The 18,992-nt window shown below is 38.9% G+C and overlaps 1 protein-coding gene across 1 annotated transcript in view; it reads left to right on the forward strand.

The window, feature by feature from the left end:
• The first annotated feature begins 1,444 nt into the window (after positions 1–1,444).
• Positions 1,445–18,992, forward strand: part of SLC13A4 (solute carrier family 13 member 4) — a 51,399-nt gene continuing 33,851 nt past the window's right edge. The window contains exon 1 of the mRNA XM_070946823.1: positions 1,445–1,555. Within this exon, the coding sequence (XP_070802924.1) occupies positions 1,445–1,555 (111 nt within the window). The remainder of the gene's footprint in view (positions 1,556–18,992) is intronic.

Consider the following 18,992-nt stretch of genomic DNA (forward strand, 5'->3'; position numbering starts at 1 on the left):
GGTATATTCACCTATATTGTATGGCTGTATTATTATCATTATTATTATTATTATTATTATTATTATTATTATTATTATTATTATTATCCTTCTCATCTTCTCTACTACTCCCCTCTTACTGGTAGCATTATGATTATTATTACTCAATTGCTTTGCATGTACGACACACCTAATTCCCACAGCACTCTCTTATGCCTAAGGTTGTAGTATGCTGCTACCCATGTAGTATGGCTGCATTACTATTATCCTTTTCATCTTTCCTACTACCTTCTCCTATTGCTTTGTTGTTCGTATGTACACTGAGAACTTCTGCACTGGAGACAAATTCCTTGTTTGTCCAATCACACTTGGCCAAATAAAGCTCTTCCCTTCCCTTCCCTTCCCTTCCCTTCCCTTCCCTTCCCTTCCCTTCCCTTCCCTTCCCTTCCCTTCCCTTCCCTTTCCTTCCCTTCCCTTCCCTTCCCTTCCCTTCCCCTCCCCTCCCCTCCCTCCTCTCCTCTCCTCTCCAATCTTATCCTATCCTGCTGGAGCCCAGCATTGGATGCATCCACCTCATGTGAATAACTTCTACCATTCATGCCACAAATATTTGCATTCTTCAGAAAGAAAGCTGCTGGGTGATGGAAAGTGAAGGAAATCAATGCATTATGTTGTACTGACAACAGGGATTCATATTTTCACAGCAGTTCTCTGACCTTGACATTGCCACACTGTCCAGCATCTGGGGTTGGAGCTAGAGAAGCCGCAGGGGTAGTTGGGTGGGAATAGCCTGTTCTATGGAAGGACATTGATTTCTTTCCCAGAAAGCTCCTTAGGTTTTGCCTAAAGGGGGGGGGGAACTCTTCCACCTTGCATGTTGGTGAGCTGTGGTAGGCTGAGACTCCGTTTTTTTATCTGAAAGTCAATGTAATCTTTGCAAGAATTGCTGTGAAATTCCTAGCAGTGGGGATGAAAAAGTAAGTAGGGGAAGCTAATCCCTAAGCAGTTAAGAAAGGAAAAAACCACAAGAGAGCACAAAGGAGAAAGAGGAGGAAGTAAATCTGAAAAACTGTGAGTTTTCTTCAAAGTTTTAATTAGCACGGTGAAAACCCAATTGGGGCACACCTGGCAGTGTGTGATTGGGGAACAAAGCAGCTGAATCTTTGTAGGTGCAATTTGCATTCCTTTAAAATAGTGATGGAAAGTGGAAAGACGTTCTGCCTCATGGAAGTAGCCTGGAGATTTTCCTGATCACCAAAAAGCCAAAGAGCACTATGTTCTTCAAGTATTTACAGTGTGATGGTTGTGAAGAACCATTAGTTGGCCCTACCTAAAAATCACAGACCTCTTAATGCATTGAATGAGGTATCTCTGAAGGAAGGAAATTCTCCAGTGGAAAAGAAGAAACCATTGACTGGAAGCGTCCATTTGGGAATATTCATCAGGAAATCAACAAACTAACAATATGCGGTGTGAAATGACAGTAGCCAAGGAATTTCTCCAGGCCAGAAACCTACTACTGGTTGTTTTAATTCCACTTTTGCTGCTTCCATTGCCGCTCTTATACCCAACAAGTGTAAGTATTTTAATACGTTCTTCATTGCAATTTTAATTGGGGACTGAGATGGACCATGGAAGACAGAGTAAATGAGCTATTGATCAATTAGGTTAAATGGATATCTAAATCTTAGCATGCCTTTATTTCAATATAGATATAGGGAAAGGGATGACTTTCCAGGCTTGGAGAGGAAAAAATAACATCTATTAAAAGTCTTTTTTTTCAGGGAATGATTAACATTCATAATGTCCTCTTTGGTTCCCAAAGTGAGAAATGAACCATGTGAAATGATCTGATAGATGAAAAAGTTCCGGAAGTAAAAGTAATTTAAATATAATTCCAAAAGTTATTCCAGGAATCAGGATTTGGGCATACATCCCCTTTTACTGTACTAATTACTTCAGTGGATGAAAAACCATGGAGAATTTTATCTTGAATCCCCAGACGTGCTAGCTTGGAATGACAGGAGGTGAATGTAACATCTCATCCATTTGAAGGTTATCAAAGAAAGATCCAACTTAAAAATAAGGACAAATTTCCCAACAATTGAGAACAATTACTCAGTGGAATGGCTTGCCTCCAGAATTTTGTTTGAAATGGTATAGGGTCTCCTACTAAACAGAGGGTTGGACTAAAAGACCTCCAAGTTGCCTTCCAACTCTGCTCTTCTACTCTCTTCAAAGCACTAGATTTGGGGAACCTGGTATGGGAGTAGAAGGAAACAAGGGGAAGCAGAGGTCTTCTTGAATTGTTTCTTCTCACAGAGTGAAATGAAACTAGCAGCTTTGGGAAGGGAAGGGTGTCTTTGGACAGCATGACTGAGCTTTCTCCAACATTTGCCTTATTGCTTTCTAGCTTTTCAACCTGATTTGGCTATTAGATGTAGCAGCTAAATTGAAGATCAGTATCCAGAGGCAGTAAATACCAGACACAGAGACAAAAAGATAAAGGGTAAAAAGTGACAGATCTGGCATCTTAAGGGATGCTACTGGCAATGATTTAAAAAATGAATTGGAGAGAAGAAAAATTGCCTCAAGTAAGAAGACTGTACAGCTAGGACTAAGAAAACATGGTTTGGGGTTATATAATGCAATAGCCACATCATGTTAGAGTCCTTGTCATTTAATTGTCTCAATGAGACCCTACAGATATAGAAGTGATCCTAGGCTTAGTCTTCATTAATCTTCCAATTGGGTTCTTACCACCATTTTATAGGCAGAAGCTGTAACTGCATGCTGAGAAAAAAATTAAGAGAGGCATAGAGACGCTATGCAAGCTGCAAGCCATGTCCTTCTTTTTTACATAGGAACTGACAAAAGTTATTCATTGATGAAAATATTGCATTCTAACAAGACCAATATTCTAAGCCCACTTTATGGCCTTGAATTCTATGTTAAACTCTGCAATTATATATATACACTCTTTGAACTTCTTCCAACCTTCCTTCATCAACCCAGAAATAACTTTCTTTTTGAGAGTAATATGCACTTGTCCAAGGTCATCCAAGGAAATAGTATTGTTTACTTCAACTTGCTAGCTTCAATGAACTTAGAATATACCTTTTTCATAAATATGTTTGAAACCTCTTTAATTCTGTTTTACTTGTTATTTTCGTTTATTTAAAAATAATAATTAACAAACTAAAGAAAAGAGCAAAAAAGAAAAAGGAAGAAAAACATGGAGAAGGGACTGATAATCTATAAAAATTGGACAAGTGTTTACAAAATATATTAGAAACTAGAAAAACATTCCCATTATTCTGCTAGCAACATTAAATTGGTACAATATATAAAGAGAATATATCAATTTGCCACTTTAAACAGCATTGTACAACTGAAGCCAGAAAATAGTCAGTCAAAAAAAACAATAGTCAGTCTGTCAATAAAACTTAACAAGAATTTCTAACTCATCTAAGATAGTCTGTCTTAATTATATGACTAATCAGACAATGCCTAGTGTTTTAAGAACTTATGTTAAAAGGAAGACAAACCTGAGATGCTAATTAATAGTATCCTCTTGTCTATCAAGGTTATAGCGAACAAGTAGGCAAATTAAACAAAGCAGAAGTCAGTTAAAACTAATTTAAACAAGGGAAGCAAAGAAAGGTAATGAGATTCTTTCTTTGCTACAGATAAAATAAGATAATGAAGACAGAATTAAGAAACAATGAACGGAAACTCACACAAACATTAACAATCAGCAAATAGTAAATTAATATAAAATGCTATTAAATTGTCTGTAACATTGCATATTTACCCGTAATTCTATTTGCTTAATCTATCTTTTACAAAAAAAAAAGGAATCTTTTTCGACTGTAAATTATTTCAATGTGCATTTGTTTAGAAAGCTGTTGTATTTTTGCTGATAAACATGGAATGGTTTATATTGCCGCAGATTTTTTTTTCTCAAACAATGTTACCAGCTTGTCTCCAGCTTTAATTCAAGGGCTTGGTGTTTCAGTTTTCAGCCCTTAATCAGCCTGAAAAATATTTTGCTAAGCAATGTCTGAACTGAGGACCCAGATTGTGGGGGCAATAAGCTGACTTTGTATAAAAAAGAACACCGCTTAGGAGGGGCCAAAAACCCTACTAAGCAGGTATATACAAAAGTATGAAGGTTATTGCTTAACGCATTGTAAGCCGCCCTGAGTCTCTGGAGAAGGGTGGTATATAAATCGAACAAATAAATAAATAACTACAAGAGAATGTCCTGTAATATCTGAGGCTGAAACAGTGGAATAGATTTGAGGAATTTGTGAAACTTTAGGTTCCAAAATCCCTCAGCTCTTATGGCCAATAGTGAGGAATCTTGGAGGTTGCTGACTGCCATGGCTGCTCAGGCAATCAGGAATGTTTGGTTGCACAGTATTATCTTAGCTTTACTCTAGGGCAGAGAGAAATTCTTCAACTTATTTCTACTTGTTTTCATTCACTTGAAGCTTTGGAAACCTTTCAGAGGAGAAAAAGACTTCAAATATTAATGGGTGGAGACAGTGGTGATTTTCAAAAAAAATTCCCTACCGGTTCTGTGGGTGTGGCTTGGTGGGCGTGGCTTGGTGGTCATGTGACTGGGTGGACGTGGCTTGGTGGGTATGTGATGGGAAAACCAACTATCACACTTTACATAAAAATATCACAAAATCTACACAACTGACTCACACACAATGCAAAAGCAGCTGGACTTCACACAAAATGGCCCCTGCAACAAGCAGGAACTTCACAGAGTCACAGACAGCTCAAAAACCAACTATCACACTTTCCACAAAAATTCGGGCAATAGGTAGTAAAAAAAATGCTTTAAAAAGTAAAAAAAAAAAGTTCCAACAATGGTGTGGCACAGCTGATTGTCACAGCTGATCATCGGAACCTCTTTTTAAAAACTTTTTAAAGCATTTTTCTACTACCGGTTCTGGCGAACCAGTAGCATTTTCACTAGTGGTTCAGGCGAACCGCCCCGAACCAGTAGCATTTCACCCCTGGGTAGCGATCTAGATGATACTTTGTTATGAGATACCCAAGGCATGTTCTATTAGGATTAAGCTTTTTCAGAAGCATTTTAATTGCTAAAGGAAAGTTCTGCTTTTAAGAAATTATTACAGGGTATTATTATTATTATTATTATTATTATTATTATTATTATTATTATTATCATCATCATCATCATCATCATCATCTGCTTTCTGCTGGAGAAAAATGAGAATTTGTCCATGAGACTTCTCTGTGTGTCAAGTTTAGCAACAAATGTCAAAATGTCTTTAGTATAGAGATGTGGAAAAGGATTTCAACTGAAAGGTCCCTGGCTCAGTCATTGCATATTTCCTGATGATTGCAAACATTGTTTCTAAAATATTGCCTTTAATGTGCTTTTTCACTGTTTCTAGTGCCATTTAATTAGTTGTATACTTGCTTCTACGTTTAAATACTGCCCTTATTGTTTCTTCCTTGTTGGCTTTCTGTCTTGATTTTATTGAGCCCTAGAAAAGCAGCACAGAAGTAACAAACAGAAGAATCCCAAAGTCTTATGGGTTTCACAGCAGAGATAAACTTTACTCTCTACATAGTTTTCACCATCATTCTGCATCAGTTGAAAGATGACCATTTATGCCGCTTCGGTGGTTCTTACCTAAATTATACACAAAATAGATTTTTATTACAATCATAGACCAGATCAAAAACAGAAAGAAAATATGTGAAACTAGAGACAAAACCCACAATAAAACCAGGGGTGGGCTTCAAAAAATTTAGCAAGGGGTTCTCTGCCCGATTGCTGGGTGGGCGTGGCCATGGTGGGTGTGGCCTAGTCAGCCTTCTGCACCACGGCGGGGGGGATTTTTACCCTCCCCGGGATCCGGAGGCTTTCCTTGAGCCTCCAGGAGGGCAAAAATGACCTCCCAAGGCTCCGGAGGCCCTCTGGAGGCTGGGAATGGGCCCATTTCTTGCCTTCCCGAGCTTCCAGTAGGCCCGTTTTTTGCCCTTTGCACATGCTCTGCACTTACCTGCATCCAAAACAGGCTGCATGAGGACTCCTGGGAGAGGAGGGGCGGGGTGGGCTGGGCCAGCCAGGAGTGGGATTTGGGGGTTCTCCGAACTGCGCAGAATCTTAGCTAGAGGTTCTCCCGAACCCCTGCAAACCCCCAGCAGCCCAGCCCTGAATAAAACCCATAAAATTTTACTTATAAAATTATTATGGTCAAAGTATGATGTGCTTTACAAGAAGTAAAACAAAACATAGCCATGTTAAGAAACTATTGAACAGATTAAAATAGGAACTGTAAACAAATTGGTTCCAGATGCTTATGTCCTACAAAATGACAAGAAGGAGACCCATTCCACTCTGTGTCATGGAATTCCTAATTATGAATATCCTTTGCTTCCTTGTTTATGCAGACAAAGTAGTAGAAGAAGAGAACTTTAGAACAGGGGTCCCCAACTGGACCACGGCCTACTTGGAACCAGGCCTCATGAGAGGCAGGTTGACATGCATGCGCACACAACTCAACTTGCATGAGCAGCAGCCCAGTGTATGTGCACACATGCACGCAGCTCAACTTGGACAATTTGAGCTGCGTGTGCATGGCATGTATGGTGGCCAGCCGCTCATGCAAGTTGAACTGCATGCACACATGCATGCCGGCCCACCACTCACGTGGCCTGATTCCCCTCTCACCCTTCCAGCCAGGCCACCAACCCAGAAAGATTGGGGACCGCTGCTTTAGAATTAAGAATTAGGCATATATCTTAAATCAGAAATCCCATGCCATTGAATATATTCCTGAAACTTTTGTGCAGATATTTTCATCTAGTCTTAAATCCAAAACTAAGTTTACTTTTAAAAGTAAATTATTTGGAAAAAAATAAATATAATCTTCATTTCAAATAAATGCTTAGCAATGTAGAAATATTCAGTTTAAATATTTGATTAATTGCTTTTCGAAATCTGAGGTAGAATGTAGTCTGAATTCTCAGAAGGGAGGGGCTGCATACCATAGGTCCCATAGATGCTATATAGAAATAGCACTTAGACTTGTATACCTCTTCACAGGGCTTTACAGCCCTCTCTAAGCAGTTTACAGAGTCAGCATATTGTCCCCCAAAATCTGGGTCCTCCTTTTACCAACCTTGGAAAGATGGAAGGCTGAGTCAACCTTGAGCCTGGTGAGATTCGAACTGCCGAATTGCAGACAGTCGGCAATCAGCAGAAGTAGCCTGCAATACTGCAATCTAACCACTGCCCCACCATGGCAAAGAGGGAGTGAAGCTTGAATAATTTGGTCAGGAGAAAGAGAATTAAGCAGGATCCTTCCTAGCAATTCTCAGAGTATATCTACGGTGATGCAAATAGTTGCTTTAGTTTGGCAAGATTCTGTCTATAGGCGAGGAAAGTTAAAGGAAACTGGTCAGAAGTATTTCCACTTGGTTTTTTTTTTTTTTGGTTTTTGTGGCCTGAGAAAATCTGACATTTTGAAAAAAAAACAAAAACACCCCAGCTATCAATTCAGTGGTGTAAAAACAAATGTCACTGAATTGATTTGATGATTACATTGGATTTTGAATATGGTCAAAACTCACTTTTCTGGATTGAATCAACAATCCAAGTCAGATAAATTATCTGAGGTTGAATCAGTTATTCAGTTTGGAAATCCAAATGGTACAGAAGATGACATGTCCAAATTGATTTCATTTCCCAGCTGAATCAATTTGACTTCCCATATCAGATTCACGATTATCCACAGATAAAATTGCATCTAAATTCACATAGGTCCATAGATGCTACATAGTTCCTTAAACTATGTAGTAGTTCCTTGATTTAATTGGCTGAACAGAAAATCAGTTTAGGACTCCATTTGCTTTTTGGAGGAATTTAAATTGCCAGGTCAGCTTGACTAATCTCATGAACCTTGAATTCTGTGTCAAAAATGAAAGGGCAGCTAGTAATTAAACATTATATAGCAAAGCAAAACTACTGTACTCCATTCTTTCTTTATTTCGGGCAATTTTACATCAGATCAAGAGAAATCAAAAGAGATTCTAGTTGTGCCTGATCAAGACAGGTTAGTTTTTAAATGCTTCATAATTAACTGCCTTCATTATTCAACTGCTCTGGTTAAATAGTTATTGACCATTAAATAACCCAACAGAAACCAATTACATTTTAACTAAGATTAATAAACTGGCAAAGGTGATTGATGGTTTTCTCTGTTTACACTTTGCCACATGAAATTAGTCAGCCTGCCACCTGGAATTCCCAAGGTCACAGACAAGAATGGGTATGAATGGATGAGGAGGGAAATGGGCTGTAGCCTCTTAGGAGCATCTGATCAAGCACTGTGGTGCCTTCCAGATGTGCTGCATAGTAGGGGCCATGCTTACATAGGAATTTGATGCATTGCCATTCACATCTGGAAGGGTCCCAGATTTGGGGGGAATGATGGAGATTTTTGGAAAATGTGGTCTAACTCACTTTGAGGACCAAACATTGAGGAAGTCCTGTAGAAATGGGTCATATCCTGATCATGTACTTTAAATTTGGACTTACTTTTTTTTTATTTTATTCCATTCTTTTTAATCTGTATATATAAAAGCAAAAACCACACACACATTAATCATGAAATCTCCAGAACCATAAAGCCTACAAACTTGAAATTTGCCATGTATGTTCCTCTTGGCTTCTAGGTGCTCACTAAGAAAGGATTTTTTGAAGTGACCATCAGAGCATTAGTATTTCCTATATTATTATTAACATGCTCTGATGTTCTACACCCCCTCCCGACCTCAAAAGAAATCTGTTCCAAATGGAAAACATAAGCAGAGGAGTTTCACTTTCAGTTTTACTTTCACAGCAGCAAGCAGCTTTACTACAGAACAGTTGAGCTAAGCCACGCCCAGACTCCTTCCTGTCTCCTTCTTGCTCACACAGCAAATACTGTTTGAGTTTCCAAACACCCCTCAGCTCTCTCTCACACACTGACAGGATGCTAGTCAGATGAATACCGATGGATGCTGCAGGCTGGGACATTCTACTCCCCCTCTGTTCCAACTGCCAGTTGCATTATATTAGCACACTCTGATACTACGGAGTTACACATTCTACATTAAGTTTCAGGCTGCAAGTGTCAATTTATCAAGCCAGAGCACATAGTTTCATAGTGAAGCACGGGTGTTCAGCTAGTTGTTTATATTTTCTATCAAAATAGACCTTTGTTCACACATGCTGAGCCATGATTTGCTCAACTATGGTTTATTAATGAAGCCACTGTGTCTGGGTTTACATGTGCTAGTAACTAATAACTCACTACCACCTATAAGGTGCTGTATGTGCTATACAACACATTAAACCAGCCAAGAAAACCAAATTAAGGTGACTGACAATGGAAGCTGAACTGACAGTGGAATGATGATGAATGTACAGCAGGAAACTTGGTTCACACCCCAATGCATTTTATAGTTGACTTTGACTGATATTGAACACCTCTAAGCTGAGAAACCCTCCATCAAAACCATTTGATGGATTGTTTGATTTTGTGACATGAAGTCAGTATCAACTCTTAGCAACCATATCAATATCTGTCCCCAATCTGGTCCTTCATTATAAACCTTCAGTCTTAGACTTACGGAGGCAGAGAAATAGAATTTTGTTTCCCAACTTCTACTACCTACCTTCTGTAGTAAAGAATAGCAGAATTCATTCGATTTTTGTAGTCTTTATGTTCCTTCTTATAATTTGCTTCCACCTTGCAAGCCAATGCCCTATTATTACTACTTCTGATGCAATAAAAATATTTATTGATAGTGTTTATTTCTGTATTGGATTATGTAGAGCAATACATAAAGGTTTAATAGGACAAGGTAGCTTATAAACAGGCATAAATAAATTGGTTGCATTCTTAGCACATCTTTTAATAGAATCCCCAATCCTTTTTTCCTTTAATTTCAGGTTCCTTTTCCTTGGCTCCCTTTTTCCTCCCCCCACCCTCTTTTTTTTTTTTTTTTTTTTGGCTTTCCAAACAGCCACTTCTGCATTTTAGCCTCTTCAACTCCACAGGCCCCAATGCTTTAGAAATCCTTCCAATCTCAAGATTTTCTTGTGATGTAACACAATGAGAATGGGCTGTTTGGAAAATAAACACAACCCACAGCAGCAAGCTCAGATTTAGCCATGTGCTTTTATTATTTTGATATAAAATCCTCTGGGTTTTGGGGATAATCTTTATTAGCAACTAATGTTTTAACCAGCATTCTGAATACATAATTTTTCACATCTCGACTTCTGATTGCAAGGATTCCAAAGGCATCTAGTTCTCTTTATCCAAAGATCTAGAATTATAACTTCATCACCTAACAATAAGTACTATTTTATATAAGCTTAATTATAGTTCTTCCGCAGAAGAATGAAGGAATGGATGGGAAATCTTAAAACCAAGAATCCAGCTGAAATGCTAATGCTAGCATGTTGGGAAATGCAAATGCTTGTTCTTCAGCATATTCTGAAGGTCTCGTGTATATTTTATCTTATCCTTTGAAGTACCTTAACATATCAAATTTAAACAGAGGAAAATGATATTTCAAAACTTTCTGATTTCTGTATCTATGTGTACTAAGCAAACCTGATTAACACAATGCCTTTTATAGTTGGCTTTTACTGATATCGAACAATGGATGGACGGATGGATTATATATATATAAGAGTCAGTGTCAATTCTTAGTAACCACATAAAGAAATCTTCTTCAGAAGGCTCTGTCCCCACTCTAGTTCTTCAGGTCTTCTAAAAGTGTACCCATCACCATTGTAACTGAGTCCATCGACCTTGCTGCTGGTTGTCCTCTTTTTCTCTTTCTTTCCACCTTTCCCAGCATCAAATTCTTCTCCAGAAAGCTAGAGCTTCACATATTGTGTCTGAAATAGAATAATTTGAGTCTTGAATGAGAATTCTGGTTGATTTGTTCAAAAATTCTTTTTTCCCCCTCCCCCCTGTTTTCTTGACTATCCTTGGTATTCTCAAGATCCTTCTCCATCATGAAAGTTCAGAAAGGTCAACACAGCTTTTGGGGGGACTAACTTTTACTTCCACAGAGTGTCACAGGGAAAAACATTGTCTGCATGATTCTGATCTTTGTAGCACCTGAATATCTTTTCCAAGACCTGCATTGCTAACTTACAAAGTGCTACTCGACAGCACATTTCTTAAAGGAAATCCCAAGGCTTTAGGCTAAATTGGGATTTAAAAAGAACATTTGTATGTAGTCACCAGGAGCTGAGCTCAGCTTGAAGGAATTTTTAGTGACCAATAGTTTAGCCATTTAGCTAAATTATCTGATAATTTAAGTACACTCTGAATTATTATTTTTTTTTAATTTGATTTATATGCCACCCTTCTCCGGAGACTCAGGGTGGCTTACAATGTGCTCAGCAATAGCCTTCATCCTTTTTGTATATTTATACAAAGTCAGCTTATTGCCCCCACAACTGGGTCCTCAATTTACCTACCTTAGAAAGGATGGAAGGCTGAGTCAACCTTGAGCCTTGGCGAGATTCGAACCTGCAGTAATTGCAGGCAGCTGGTCTTAATAACCAGCTTAATAATAGGGTGCCTTAGACCACTGTACTACCTTACTATTGCTTTCTTCTTTTCCTCTCTAACTCACACATGTTAAAAAATAAGGAACTGCTGAACTTCAGAATTTGCTTTCAAAAAATATCCCTTCGTCCTTGTTTATATTATATCTATGTTTTGACTTCTCTGTAAGAGCTCAAGGTCATATATTTGATTTCCCCTCTTATTTATCTTCACCAAAACAATGACTCTCTGAATAAGAACAGGCCAAGATATTATGACTAGTGAATTTCCTGTCTGAATAGGAGTTTGATTCTGGGTTGGTACAATTCTAGTCCAACATTCTATCTGCTACGAACAAAAGCACTCAAATACTAAATATGCTTTAAATTGCTAAATTGTTACCAAGTGCCACTAGAAAATGCCTAGGCAGCTTAATGCCCCTGAGATTTTTTAAGTCTTCAGATCCAATTGATCACAAGTATTCTGGTCATTGGCAAGGAGTTCCATTAGATATGCTCCAACTATGTAGAGCTTGCCAGATTGGTTAATCCTCTTCAGTAAAGGTGAATATTTGAAAGTCAGGGTTGAGATGAATGGTCCTTGGTGCTCTCTGAACTTGGTTGTTTTCTTGCAGGTATTTCATTACAAAACTAGGTAACATCATCAGAACTAGCAGTGTGATTATCTAATTTGAGTAATGAAGTGTCTGCGAGAAAATAACCCTCTTCAGAAATACAAACTCTAGAATGGCTGGTAACCCTATACCAGAATTGAAATGCAAAAGATAGATACAGAGCAAGTGGATTTCTAGATTGGGTGGTATAAAAACCATTGTAATAATTACAAAATAAATGTAATAAACTAGATATACTCTAAGATTAGGTTCACACAATGAGTTAAATTTTAGTTTGCTTAATCATAATTGAATCACATGGCCTGGTTCATATCAATCAAGGAGAGAAGAACTAAGAACTTTCCTGACAGTTAGAATAATTAACCAGTGGAACAACTTGCCTCCAAAAGTTGTGAATTCTCCAACACTGGAAGTTTTTAAGAAGAGATTGGACAAGCATTGGAGATTGGACTAGAAGACCTCCAAAGTCCCTTCCAATTCTATTCTATTCTATTCTATTCTATTCTATTCTATTCTATTCTATTCTATTCTATTCTATTCTATTCTATTCTATTCTATTCTATTATTTCCTATCCTATCCTATCCTATTCTATTTTATAGAATCTTAATATGTGACAAATATTAATATGGCAGACAATATGGGAATTTCTCAGTAAAACATGCCTCATTAGTAGAACTACAAAAAGACATTCACAACATTTTGTAAAATTATGTATTTCTCATCTTTGGGTAGGAAGGATTCAAAGCATTTTTCATTCTACTTTTTTAAAACCTGAATCATGGGAAGAATTTGCCAGCTGGATATATTGAAGGTGCCATGGTGGCACTTTATCACGTTTTTTCTTTTTCTTTTACTGGGGAACCAATGAGGTCTGCCTCTTAGGTTTAAACTAGCTTCCCTATCAACTTGTAACATATGGTTTACTAGCTCCATGGGCTTTCATTCACACAAACTTTAAACTATTTGGCTTAACATGTTGACTAAAGCCCTTCTTTTCTTATGTGTAATTTGAACACAGATGCAGTTTGAAAGGGAAATAGCCACAAATTATATGAAAATAATTTGGTGCTTGTGGATTTTGAATATAATTGTTATAATTACTATTATATAATTGTTATAATCACTATGAATCTTATCACAATAAAGTGAGTCACTCCTTTCATTATTATATTCCATGTAGTAACTCAGGAAGAAAAATCTGGGCATCACAGAGCTCTAATCAATAGTTCTGTGCGCCGCAATATACTAGGAATAAATCCAATTAAGTGTAGGAGATTTTTTTTTTCTTATTTAATTATGCATAGAATTGCAGACGTACTTTCTTGGCAGTAATAGGATGCACATATTGAATCTAGAATTACTTTAACCTGGGAAAACTATTCATTAAACTATTTGAGAAAAGAATGAGTTAGCATTTAAAAGTGTGAGGTATTCTTTCATTCCTTTCCCCCTTCCAGTTAGAATCTGGGTCATAGTCTGATCAAAAGCAGGGTAAAAATCAGTTATTTCCAGCTATCTTCTGATAACCAGGTGATTTATTTAGCTAGCTATATAAAGTAGGCCAATCAGGCTTGCTTAAGGCAAAATGCACCTCTTTTGAGATTTCCTAATTGAATATTTTGACCCTGCTGGTATTCAGCCCTTCTGGATAGCATAAACTGTCTGCCTTTTATTTAACTGTCCACCCTCCATGGATTTCCATCTCCATTCAGCTCCATTCATTTTTGTTTCAAAGGTCTGTTGAGCCATTAGCCACCGCTGCATTTTGAACCTCTTTCCTTTTATAAAACCTTTGTCTTCTCCAATTGAGATGTGTTGAACTGCAGTTTCCATCATCCCCAGTTAGCATGGTTGGCAATATGCCTGTGAAAGGTATGGACATTGTAGTGCAACTGTGTACCATGGTGTTAGGGGAAAAGTCTTATTTTCTCGTGTTTCTTCTCTTGAAATTCAGTCTGTTAATTTTGCCATTATCTTTGCTGGCCCATCATGATCATCTTCGTCAATTCTGGTCATTGTCATCCAGTTTTAAAGAACTGATGGTTCTACCTGAGATCCAATTTGAATAAAAACTTAGAAGGGATCCTGAAAGAAATAAGAAAACCTTTAGTTAAGGCAAGGAACATTTGTTAAGATCATCAAGGAAGGATTCCACAATAAAAGGTGGAAGCAAATGTGGTTGTTGTTGTTTGTTGTTAGTTGCAAAGTTGTGTCCAACCCATTGCGACCCCATGGACAATATTCCTCCAGGCCTTTCTATCATCTACCATCCTCTGGAGTCCATTTAAGTTCACACCGACTGCTTCAGTGACTCCATCCAGCCACCTTGTTCTCTGCTGTTCTCTTCTTTTGCCCTCAATCGTTCCCAGCATTAGGCTCTTCTCCAGTGAGTCCTTCCTTTTTATTAGGTGGCCAAAGTATTTGAGTTTCATCTTCAGAATCTGGCCTTCTAAAGAGCAGTCAGGGTTGATCTCATCTAGGACTGAGCAGTTTGATCGCCTTGCAGTCCAAGGGACTCATAGGAGTCTTCTCCAGCATCATGGTTCAAATGCCTCAATTCTTTGGTGCTCAGCCTTTCTTATGGTCCAACTTTCATACATTGCAACTGGGAAAACCATAGCCTTGGCTATACGCACTTTTGTTGGCAGGGTGATGTCTCTGCTTTTTAGTATCCTGTCTAACATTGCCATAGCTTTCCTCTCCAGGAGCAAGCTTCTTTCAATTTCTTGGCTGCAGTCCCCATCTGCGGTGATCTTGGAGCCCAGGAAAATAAAATCTGTCACTACCTCCATTTCTTCCCCATCTATTTGCCAGGAATTGAGAGGGCCCATGCCATGATCTTAGTTTTCTTAATGTTGAGTTTCAAGCCAACTTTTGTGCCAAATATAAGTACTTCTCAAAAAAGCAAACGATTCCAGTAAGATCAGGGTGGTCTCTCCAGGAGATATTACCACCACTTGAAAACATAGCTTGAAGCTAAAGTCTTAGGTATTAAGCAGCCGTTGATTAAAAGGTTACTATGAGATTTCTGTATCCACAGAAGAGTTGATTATGATCTCCCGCGTTTCTCAGGATTCTCTTCCTGTATTTTTATGTTGCTGTGACAGAAGATAACATTCAGCTAAATAGTTTACAAACTGGTTTCTCCCAGGAGAGAGGAAAATTGAACACAAGCTTTCTTTGCAGAAAGTCTCATATTTAATTCCTGTCAGCCATACTTAACATGTATTTGCTTTGTAGGAAGTTAGCACCCACTCCTCTCCTAGGAAAATGAGATATTTTAGGAAATATTAAAAGGGCAGCATATTTCCTTTAAAAGGGAGGCAGAAACTCATCCCCCCCACCTTTGTCAATGGGCCATTAAGGCCTGGGCAGTCTATTCTACATAACAAAGATCTACCTCCTTCAGGCAGAGCCATAGTAGAAATTGCCCAAAGCCCGTTCATTACATCATCACCCAGCAAGAGTCAACCAAGCCTGGGACTCAAAAGACAGCCTACAAAGTTACGCCTGCATGGCCCCATGGGAGTCTGACAACTAATCAGAACACAAGCTCAAATTCAAAGCCCAATAGAGGGTATAAAACCCAGGCACTCTCAGGGAGTTGACGTTCACGGATCTTAAAGCTGTCAAGACTGACAAACATGTATAGTAGAGTCTATTGGTTGAGCCAAACCCTGATTCCAGAAGTCCTGTTGTCATTGGATTGTTTCATTTCAAAAGAAACCTTCTAAGAGCCAGGACTTCTCTGTCTGGGACTTCATCTTTCCCACTCTCATTATCAGTGGTTAAGTATGTATTGGTGTGTAAAACTGATGAGATAGGGAAGGCTCCCAACAAAAGGGATCTGATCAAAAGTAGGTAACTATGGCTGGAACCTATGGTGAAAAAAGTAGGGTTATTCTATAAGTCCTATACTGTAACACATTTATTTATTTATTTATTTATTTATTTATTTTATTTTATTTCAAATTTATATACCGCACCTTCTCCCGAGGGACTCAGGGCGGTGTACAGCCAGCTAAAAACATACAATACAAACATTAAAAACAATTAAAAGGATATATATTAATTTGGCCCCAATTTAAAATGACAAACCAGTTAAAAATGTTTTTAAAAAATGTTATGTTAAGCCAGCCCGGCTTGCTGGAAAAAGAAAGTTTTAAGGGCACAGCGGAAGGCACCCAGGTCTTGAATTCTCCTTATCTCTGTGGGCAGCTGATTCCAGAGGGTAGGTGCGCCCACAGAGAAGGCCCTCCCCCTGGGGGTCACCAGCCTATATTGTTTGGCTGATGGCACCCCGAGGAGGCCCTCTCTGTGGGAGCGCACAGGTCGGTGGGAGGTCATCGGTAGCAGCAGGCGGTCTCAAAGATAACTAGGTCCTATGCCATGGAGCGCTTTAAAGGTGGTGACCAACACCTTGAAGCGCATCCGGAAGAACACATAAAAGCTAGTTGGAGTTTCAATTGCACCATGGTGATTTCTTTTTACCATTCTCTTGCCTCGGTGTAAATAAAGATAAGGAATCTCTGGGAAGCACTTTATTTTGTACTATATATTTTAGTACATTAAGATTTATCCAAGGTGTAGAGATAAGATACTTTACAATGGCATACAGCCCTGAATAGGAAAAGACTGCAGAACAGTGTGTGAAAAGGAATAATATATGCAACTTAGTTCAAACTGGCTGATAAAGTAAGATTTATAGAGTGGAACTGAGAAACTGATCAATTCATTAAAAACTGGAATTTATTCCTAGGCTCTAATGGGTAGTGTTATCTGGAGCAAGTTTGATTTTGTGACTCTTGAGGAAATGGATAAGGTCTTCCAATCAGTGATTTGAGCCATTTCTCTATTAAGTGCAGGTCTTTCTTGCATGATTAAAGCCACCCAGAAAGTGTTTTACATTGGATCCAGATCAGTGGTGGGATTTAAATTTTTTTACTACCGGTTCTGTGGGCGTGGCTTGGTGGGCATGGCATGACTTGGTGGGTGTGGCTTGGTGGGCATGGCAGCGAAAGATACTGTAAAATCTCCATTCCCACCCACTCCAGGGGAAGGATACTGTAAAATCTCCATTCCCTCCCCGCTCCAGGGGAAGGATACTGCAAAATCTCCATTTCCTCCCCAATCCAGGGGAAGGCTACTGCAAAATCCCCATTTCCTCCCGATCAACTGGGACTCGGGAGGCAGAGAATACATGGGGGAGGGGCCAGTCAGAGGTGGTATTCACCAGTTCTCCGAACTACTCAAAATTTCCGCTACCGGTTCTCCAGAACTGGTCAGAACCTGCTGAATACCACCTCTAATCCATAAAATATATTTACTTCTTGGTTTGAGGGATGGTGCTCTTGATCTTAACTTACCCCTAGTTAGTACTAACCTACTCAACCTAACCACCCTGGGACAATTTCAGTCCAGTCTCCAACCTTCCCTTTCTAGAGAAGGTACTGGAAGGGATAGTTGGGCTTCCTTGGAAGAAACCAAATATCAATATCATTTCGGGTTTCATTTGGAGACAGCATTTGGTTTATTTATTAAGTCTGTATGCCACCCACCTCCCTACCAAGTTAGTCTGGGCATCTTACAATACCATAAATAACAGATTAAAATAATTACAGGATTAAAGCATTAAAAATTAACAGAATAAGAGAATAACAGGGTTGGAAGGGATCTTCAAGGTCTTCTAGTCCAACCCTCCCTGATCAAGCAGGAGATCCTATACCATTTCAGGCTGTCCAGACTCTTCTCAAAAGCCTCCAGCTGTGGGTGATGAAGCACCCACAACTTCTGGAGGCAAGCTGTTCCACTGGTTAATTGTTCTCACCGTTAGGAAAATCAAATGTTATCTGATTTTTTTTTTGTTTATAAACAGATGTTATGTTAAGAAAATTACCAGATGTTAAGAGTTAAAGCATTAAAATGGCTGCATTAATTAATGACCTGTGACAGAGCTGAGATTAAGTGGTGAGTCCATCCTGATGTTCTTTGATTTCTCAGCCAGTTTCAATATTTTTGATCACAGCAGCCTTTTGGACCAGCTTCAGGGGTTGGGAACGGGAGGCACCATTTTGTGGTAATTATTATCCTCCTTTCCCTGAGGCCAGTTTTAATTGTGGTTGACAGGGAGAAATGTTATACCCGGAGTCCAACAGTGTGGAGTGCCACAGGCTTAAAACTCTTGTTTAACATCTATAGGACACCACTGGGTGATGTCATCTATCAGTTTGGGGTCAAAATCTCATCAGTGTACATTGAGTCTCTTGAGCGCAACCAATCTGCACAAATGAAGAAGCAATCCATAACGTTTAGACATCTCAGTTGTATCATTTCATCAGCCAGTAGTTGCAGCTCAGTGTTCTGCCCCAGCTACGGACCCCAAAGAACGCAGCACACACAAAGTCTGTACAAACCTTAGTTTACTAAATTAAACCAGTCTTTTACAACAGCGTCTGTTAATTAACTGCATTAACAGCAGCCAAGAATTCAAAGAATAATAACTGAAAGCTTATTGTGTGTGGCAGAATGCCCAGAAGCAATTTGCAGGAACCTGATAAGATAAGCAAGACCAAGACACGAAGGTATGTGAACGAAGTTGTTCCCTGCAAATTGCTTCAGTCGGTGTTCTTCCTTAAATAGGCTAAGGGAGTGGCCAATTAGCCCCAAGCCTTACTCTCAAGGAGACCTCCTCCTGAGGAGCCACTCCTGCCTTTTGGCAGCTCTGCACGCCCGTTTATCAAGAAGAGGCTCCTCTTCTTCATCCTCT

This window comes from Pituophis catenifer, unplaced genomic scaffold (assembly GCF_029215685.1).
Source record: "Pituophis catenifer annectens isolate HBS135680 unplaced genomic scaffold, rPitCat1.0.hap2 SCAF_7, whole genome shotgun sequence".
NCBI lineage: Eukaryota > Metazoa > Chordata > Lepidosauria > Squamata > Colubridae > Pituophis > Pituophis catenifer.